General features: G+C 31.9%; 2 protein-coding genes across 3 annotated transcripts; one reads left to right on the top strand and one right to left on the bottom strand.

Moving 5' to 3' along the window:
• Positions 1-550: 550 nt before the first annotated feature.
• LOC127104115 (surfeit locus protein 1) lies at positions 551-4,481 on the top strand. Of its 2 annotated transcripts, none has more exons than XM_051041351.1 (6): positions 551-837; positions 923-1,008; positions 2,348-2,586; positions 3,081-3,252; positions 3,533-3,816; positions 4,039-4,481. In XM_051041351.1, exons 1-6 carry the CDS (start codon positions 660-662, stop codon positions 4,106-4,108), a joined length of 1,029 nt encoding a protein of 342 aa, XP_050897308.1. In that variant the 5' UTR covers positions 551-659; the 3' UTR covers positions 4,109-4,481. The 2 variants fall into 2 exon arrangements, with proteins under 2 accessions (XP_050897308.1, XP_050897350.1); XM_051041393.1 differs by having other exon boundaries at positions 552-837; positions 929-1,008.
• Positions 4,482-4,761: 280 nt separating this feature from the next.
• LOC127104253 (non-specific lipid transfer protein GPI-anchored 8) lies at positions 4,762-6,453 on the bottom strand. The gene is made up of 3 exons (XM_051041469.1): positions 5,977-6,453; positions 5,328-5,363; positions 4,762-5,134 (listed from the first exon to the last, which is right to left on the bottom strand). The coding sequence occupies exons 1-3, from the start codon at positions 6,356-6,358 to the stop codon at positions 4,998-5,000; spliced, it is 555 nt and encodes a 184-aa protein (XP_050897426.1). The 5' UTR covers positions 6,359-6,453; the 3' UTR covers positions 4,762-4,997.
• Between the last annotated feature and the right edge of the window lie 810 nt (positions 6,454-7,263).

Here is a 7,263-nt window from a genome sequence, read left to right as displayed (position 1 = left end):
TTATATAGTTTAAATAAACACAAGTATTTAGAGATCCTTCGGTCCATTTTTTTTATTTATTTACATAATTTCAAAATACATTTATAAAAAATTTATAAAATAAATTAATCTATTAAATAAAAAAAATTAAATAACAAAATATCCTAATTATAATTATCAATTTAAAAATAATTGTTTTGTCTTAATCATCACACCATCACGAGGGAATCACAAAATTCTAAAGAAAGTAAAATTGAGGGAAAAAAAGACTATTTTTTAAATGGGAGAATAGAAATTAAAATTTTAAACCAAAATTACAATAGAGAAAAGGGATGATGCATTAACCGTGTAAATTTACACTGTCAACCAATGACGATCATGCATCCTATAAAATCAGTCTAAATTTTTTAAAATATTGATATAACATGACGAAATGATATATTTTTATTGAATGACTGTGTAAAACTATTTTAGAGTACCATTAATCCCTTTACAATAAACCTTACCATATATTGTGAAAATCCACTAATTAAAATGTCATTTAGTTTACTTTATTTTTTTTTCCTACCGCAGGTTCACTGAAGCTATAGGTGCTCTCGCACACAGCAGGTTACATTCCCATAAACCCTCTCTCTGCGATTCTTCATTTCTCGTTCTTTGCTCTCACATCCATTCTCCCAATGTCATCGTCGACTTCCGCCGCCAGAACCCTTGTGGAGCTCCGCCGTATTGCCACCCTCACCCGCGGTGGCGAAAATTCCAATCACATCTTCGCAGCCAGGCCGTTCAGCTCCGATGTAGTCATTTCACCCGTAACTGTTTCCGACCCAACACTTTCTTCTTCCTCTGATTCAAATGGTATGCACTCATTCAATGTTGTTCCCTCTAACCTAAAAGTCCAGTTTTTAAATAATTGATTTTTAATTTTTTGGGTTTATGAAAGGAAAAGCTTCAAAGTGGTGGCTGTATCTACCTGGAGCAATCGCATTTGGTCTTGGGAGTTGGCAAATTGTTAGAAGAGAAGAAAAGGTGTGTGCTTCGTTTTGCTATTCAATTCAATTCATTTGAATTTTTTTAGGAAAAATATAGTTTCACATAATATATGTTCACACTTCACACTATCAGAATGTATGAAATTTGGAATCATTAATTTTGATGATGTGAAAGGGGAATGAGAGAGAGGAGGTACTAAAAAGTGGATTCTGTTGACAGTTGATTTATATTTGTGAGTTATTATGATGCGGTGAGAACGTGGGTCGACTTAAGTTTTTGGAGGCCTATGTATAAGTTAACCATATGAAGAAACAACAGGGCTCTATTTTGTCATGGCTTAACTGTGACAAATCTATCATGAGATCCTATTTAGTCACAGTTTAACTACAGCAAATTTGAGGCCCTTTGCTGTAGTCCATCTTGCACACCCTCAAAGACGTCCCTGGCGAAAACTGGACTCACTTTTAATGCACCCATTTAGTATTGTTGTTAAATAGAGGGTATAGTGGTTCTATAGCGCTATAGCGTAGCAGAGTTTGGACAAACGGCTATTATTCTGCGTGAAACGGTTTAGTGCAAAGTGTTGTTAGAATGAGGCTAAAGCAGCACTAGAGTATTGTAGCAAACCATAATTTATACAAACCACAATTTTCTGCGATATGTGATTGACAATACTGCCATTTAGTAGATCTGCACATCTTTCTTTTTAGTTTTTGTTATGAATCCATATTGACGAAGTTAGAATTGGACCCGACAATCTTCATTTGATAGCTTTGATTCACATTCACCGAGACACTGGCCATAGCAACGGCAATATTTCTGACTCCAGCAAATTGGATCTAGTGGAATCTTTTTTGAAGTGACATCATCCTAATTAATTTATATATACTGTTTCTTGCAATAGAGTTTCAGCATGAGAATTAGAGTAAAAGTTGTGCTTTGTGTTTGTAGTCGGGATCAAGAAAATGATTTAGTTTACAAGCTTCATGTGTGATTGTGTTTAAATATAATGCGTTGTGACTTGTGATGTTGAGTCTGCTTATTAATCCTTTGATATTTGTGCCAGTCAATGATTGTGTGGCATTGTTCCATTGATGTTAGTGATCTAGATAAGTTCCATAAGCTCGATGCATTAAGACATATTGCAATATTTAAGCATTTTTGCTTTTGATTTGTTGAACTTACCATTTGGTAACATATATTGGACTGTAGAGATTCTAGGTAGCAGGTGTTGATTCAATTATGTTCAACCAATTTTGATGGAACATGTCTTGAGGATCGAGTTTATTTTTTCTGGATTTTTGAGATTCCAAATTTAGGCATTAACTATGCAGATTATCTCGATGATAATTCTTTCCTTCTTACAATGTTATAGATTAAAATGCTGGAGTATCGAGGGAAGAGGTTGCAAATGGAACCATTGAAATTCAGTGGTGCTTATCCGTCGAGCGAGGAGTTAGATTCTCTGGAATTTAGGAAAGTGGTGTGCAAGGGAGTTTTTGATGATAAAAAATCAATCTATGTGGGGCCACGTTCAAGAAGCATTTCAGGAGTTACTGAAAATGGTTACTTTGTTATAACACCTCTTATGCCAGTTCATAATTATCCTGACAGGTAAGTTATAATTATTAAGAGCTTAAATGAAAGTAATTCATATGCACAAGTCATTAGAAATTTTAATATTTTACACCTCACATATGACGAATGTTTTAAACACGTGAGTCGAGTTTACGGAGATATGCTCTAGTCTAGTCTACGTATTATGTTGCATATGACGATGGATGTTTCAAAATTTTACTTTAACTTGACTTACGGAGATTTCATGAGTTCACATATTAAGTTTGAAAACCATGTATATACCAACTTTCGGATATTTATTGTTTTGAAACTGCGTAGTACTAATCTTCATTTTCAAGTTGGTTATTTATAAGCTCTAAATCTTTATTTTTCTAAGATAACATATTTGTATCATACTATAAACAATAAAATTTCTTGATCATCAGCAACCAATTGCTTGTTTTGCAGGCTTCACTGCCATATTTTCAAGTTGGTTGTATTATTTTATCCGAGTTTCTTCAGTTTTTTTTATCGTGTATTGCTTCTTGTAGTGTGAGCTCTCCAATTCTTGTTAACCGAGGATGGGTTCCCCGCAGTTGGAAAGAAAAGTTTTTAGAGGCTTCACACGATGAACAGTTTGCAGATCCACTTCCTTCCCCTTCACAATCCGATGGAACCAGATCTTGGTGGAGATTCTGGTCTAAAGAGCCTGTTAGCACCGAGGTTGTCTCTACTTCTTGTCATATTCCCAGAATATCATTCCTTGTTTAATGCAGAAAATTGTAGATTCAATCTTATTTCCCATTTTCAATATTTAAACACCAAATCTGAGCATCGAATCAACTAGACATCCGCGTCCCGGTTCAACTGCTTTAAACTGGAAGGAAACCATGGTTGAACCGCTCAAATAATTGAACCAAAGACAATGTTAAATCACGGTTCAACTGATTGAACCAACCAGTTCGGTTTTAAAACATTTTTTTTAAACATTGCTCTTTTACAGGATCAGGTCCCATCTGTAACACCCAACGAAGTGATTGGCGTAGTTCGCGGAAGTGAGAAACCAAGCATATTTGTTCCTGCAAACGATCCCGAGTCTTCCCAGTGGTTCTATATTGATGTTCCTAGCATTGCCCGAGAGTGCGGCCTTCCAGAAAATACCATCTATGTCGAAGATGTTAATGAGAATGTCAATCCAAGTAATCCTTATCCTCTTCCTAAGGATGTCAATACCTTGATTCGAAGTTCGGTGATGCCTCAGGACCACCTAAACTACATATTGACATGGTGTGCAACTCTGTTCTCTTCTTGCATATTAAATATCGTGCATTCTTTTGTCAGATTAAAATTTATTTTGTATAGACTAAAATTATTTTAACCCAAAAATAAAAGATGTAATGTTAGGATAACGATTCATGCAGTCAAGGAAAAGCCGCATTCACGCTTGTCAATGTGATGGCAATGATTAGATTTTTCTAACAAAAAAAGTTTGATTTGTATTTGGGACAGGTACTCTCTTTCTGCCGCAGTTACATTTATGGCTTTCAAGAGATTAAGACAGAAAAATAAGAGGAGATAGCAAATTTGTTACAGTTGAATTTTGCAGACTCATAACACCTTAATTTAGCATATGATATAAGTGATATATAACTATCTCTTTGGAGTATTGTCTTCTCAATCTTCCAGTCTCAATTGCCAAGGATCCTTTTCAAGCAACTTTTGATTTTCAAGTGAAGTCTTCTCAGAAGGTTACTTCTCACCTCAAAAACACTTGTAGAATGAAAATGAGGTGATATTTATTAACAAAATAATGTTTAAAAATTCTGAGGCAAGATAATAAATGTGTGGATATTTATTATCTTTTGATCAATTTTTTATTTGAAAAAGTTAATACTATTTTGTAAAATGGATGTTGTATTAGAGGTGGCAATAAGTTTTTTTTTTCTGGTTTATTTATATCTGTTTGATTTTTTACTATAAAAACAGCTTATACATAAAGGCTTATTATGATAAGTATTTGTGCTATAAGCAGTAAATAAGTTGTTTATCCAAACAATGTAATAGTATAAAATGCTTTTTTTTAAAATCTTCCTTATTTTCTTACCTACTTTTCTTAGTTCAACAATAATGAATGTTGAAAATTAGAACAATAACATTAATAAATCACCAATCAACTCATGTATAGGTCAGAAGTTAAAAGAATGAAAGATCATCCAAAACTCAATAGAAGTAATAAGAATTGTATTTGATCCATCCGTTAGTGACAATGGACCACAGCCACTGCAACATTAAAAACAATTTCAAAATGTATGTTGCAATAATTGATAGGCTCTTTTTTTTTATTAACCAAACTATTTGATAGGTTCTAAATTCATGTTCTTAACTCCTTTTTTAGTCATGACATAAAATTCAAGAGAGAAATTGTAGCAGTGAACAAACTCATACACAAAACATGTTCTTTTTCCTCTCTAGTATGCAGAAAATACTAGAGCAGTCAACAATGTAGCAAAGCCAGATACAACAAAATAAGTGATTCCATATGGAGCAATCATTTTTGTTGAGCTACTGGGATCTGCAAAACCCTCTTCACCTGTTGTTTCTTCACCTGGAAGCAGAAAATACACTATTAGTCAAATCTATCGAAAATCATCTTAAGATTGATTTATTAGAATTTTACATCCAACGATTGAGAATTATTAAGACATGATTTTAGTCCAAATTTTGTTGGATAAAATCCTAACTTTTCATGGTTCAAAAAGTTTTCACATTTATGGACATATGTATGTCTGATGATTTACCTCCTAATGGTGTTGATTCTGATGTGGTTCCTTCTGCTGTGAAAGAAACAAAAACAAGTTGAAAGTTAGAACTATATACCTTCAAAGCAATGCAAATGAAAAGTTAAGGACAGATATAGGGTTTAAGGACATTAACGAAAAGGTTTTTCACCTGATACATGTGCAATTCCAAGGTAACACAATAATAAACACTCTAGAATACAAGATACAAGAAACTTCTAAAAAGATCTCTAATTAATAAACTATTACCGATACAATTTATTTTTACGAAATAAAAAACTAATAAAACTTTCAATCAAACAAACTAGATTTATTTAACGGAAACCTAATATGATTAGAGATAACAACGGACACTTCCCCCTCACAAAGTCTTTTATCTACACCCTTAAGTTTAAAGTGGCAAAAGATCATATCCGTCCCGTTAATGTTTGCACCAAGAAAAATCCGTCAAAAACTTCAAGAAAAACGGGCATGTCCGGCGAGCCGGAACCCGTCTTCCATCCCTAAACATGGTTGCTCCTTGTTAGCTGGGGACAGATTTTTGTCTAGTTGCCATTATTTAAATTATGTGCCTTCTTAAATTGCTTAGGCTATTGCCATTGAAATGAACTAAACTTTCCAAATAAAAAAAACTCATGAAATGAATTACCTGCAGTGCCATTGCACTTGGTGGTATCAACATCAATACCACAAGCATTAGGAAGCTTCAACAATTGATCCTCAGTAACATCGAGGGACATAAAAAGCTTAGGATTGCTAAGCAATTTGCAGAGACAATCAGATTCACCTTTTGCCATTTCATCCAAAGGTGTACAACATGCTGGTGGAGGATTGCTTGGAGTCTTCAAATATGGTTGACATGGAAGCAGTTTTTGCATGCATTGTGCATTTTGCAAAACATCAGATTGTCCTAAACCAGGCAGAAGCTGGTCGAGACCGCTAACGTTGCTTCCGTCGCATAAACAAAGGTTGAAAAATGAAGATAAATTTATTAGGAGGAACCAGAGGAAGATCTTAGAAGTTTTAGCCATGATTTTCAATCAAGAGAGAAAGAAGAAAAGATAAAAAAATGAAAAGGAATAAAATGGTTTTTTCTTTAGTTTTTTCTGTTCTTCCTCTATTCCCCTAGTGGTTTATTGTGGTGGAAAGTTTGTTATATAAAAAGAGGGAAGTTCTATTTTTAAAAGGTTGTTTTTTAGATGAAATTGAGCCAACCATCATTCATCATATCACACTTAATTTAATCTACAATTATGGAATTTAGAAAATCCAAGTGTAAAAAAAATTAACAAAAAACTTATCTGTTTGTTTCAATATTATTTTTTCTATTTTTAAATTGTAAATTGGAATGTTTTTTTGTAATAATAAAGATTTATATTAAGAGAGACACACCTCGGGTAAAATCAGAGAAAACTATTAAATTACAACAAGTGTTAGAAAAAGATGCAATTATCTTTGTCAAATATAATTAATCATCTTTTTAATTTTAAACTTAAATAACATGTTGGTGGTGTAAAAACTGACATGATATATATATATATATATATATATATATATATATATATATATATATATATATATATATATATATATATATATATATATATATAATATATATATATATATATATATATATATATATATATATATATATATATATATATATATATATATATATATATATGTATATATGTATATATATATATATATATATATATATATATATATATATATTTGATTTTATTTATTATTTATTTTACCAAATCTTATTTGTTGAGATGATTTTTTTATTTAGAATTTTTAAAGTGGTATATTATAGAATTTTTAATTAAAGTTGATTTTATTTAATAAAATATATATTAGTCGATGTAATTGTGATTTTTCTAAATAATTCTTTTGGATTTTATTATACTAAGAAAATGAGTGTTATAATGTT

This window comes from Lathyrus oleraceus, chromosome 1 (genome assembly GCF_024323335.1).
Source record: "Lathyrus oleraceus cultivar Zhongwan6 chromosome 1, CAAS_Psat_ZW6_1.0, whole genome shotgun sequence".
Taxonomy (NCBI): Eukaryota; Viridiplantae; Streptophyta; class Magnoliopsida; order Fabales; family Fabaceae; genus Lathyrus; species Lathyrus oleraceus.
The sequence above is the reverse complement of the archived record's forward strand: the minus strand, read 5'-3'. Positions and strand labels throughout refer to the sequence as shown.

What these genes read in the sequence shown, in the direction of transcription:
- LOC127104115 (XM_051041351.1), top strand. Translation starts at nt 660, where the DNA reads ATGTCATCGTCGACTTCCGCCGCCAGAACCCTTGTGGAGCTCCGCCGT. An exon ending in TTGTTAGAAGAGAAGAAAAG is followed by an intron (nt 1,009 to 2,347) that starts GTGTGTGCTTCG and finishes ACAATGTTATAG; the next exon opens with ATTAAAATGCTGGAGTATCG. An exon ending in CTAAACTACATATTGACATG is followed by an intron (nt 3,817 to 4,038) that starts GTGTGCAACTCT and finishes TATTTGGGACAG; the next exon opens with GTACTCTCTTTCTGCCGCAG.
- LOC127104253 (XM_051041469.1), bottom strand. Translation starts at nt 6,358, where the DNA reads ATGGCTAAAACTTCTAAGATCTTCCTCTGGTTCCTCCTAATAAATTTA. An exon ending in CAAGTGCAATGGCACTGCAG is followed by an intron (nt 5,364 to 5,976) that starts GTAATTCATTTC and finishes TTTCTTTCACAG; the next exon opens with CAGAAGGAACCACATCAGAA. An exon ending in AGAATCAACACCATTAGGAG is followed by an intron (nt 5,135 to 5,327) that starts GTAAATCATCAG and finishes TTCTGCTTCCAG; the next exon opens with GTGAAGAAACAACAGGTGAA.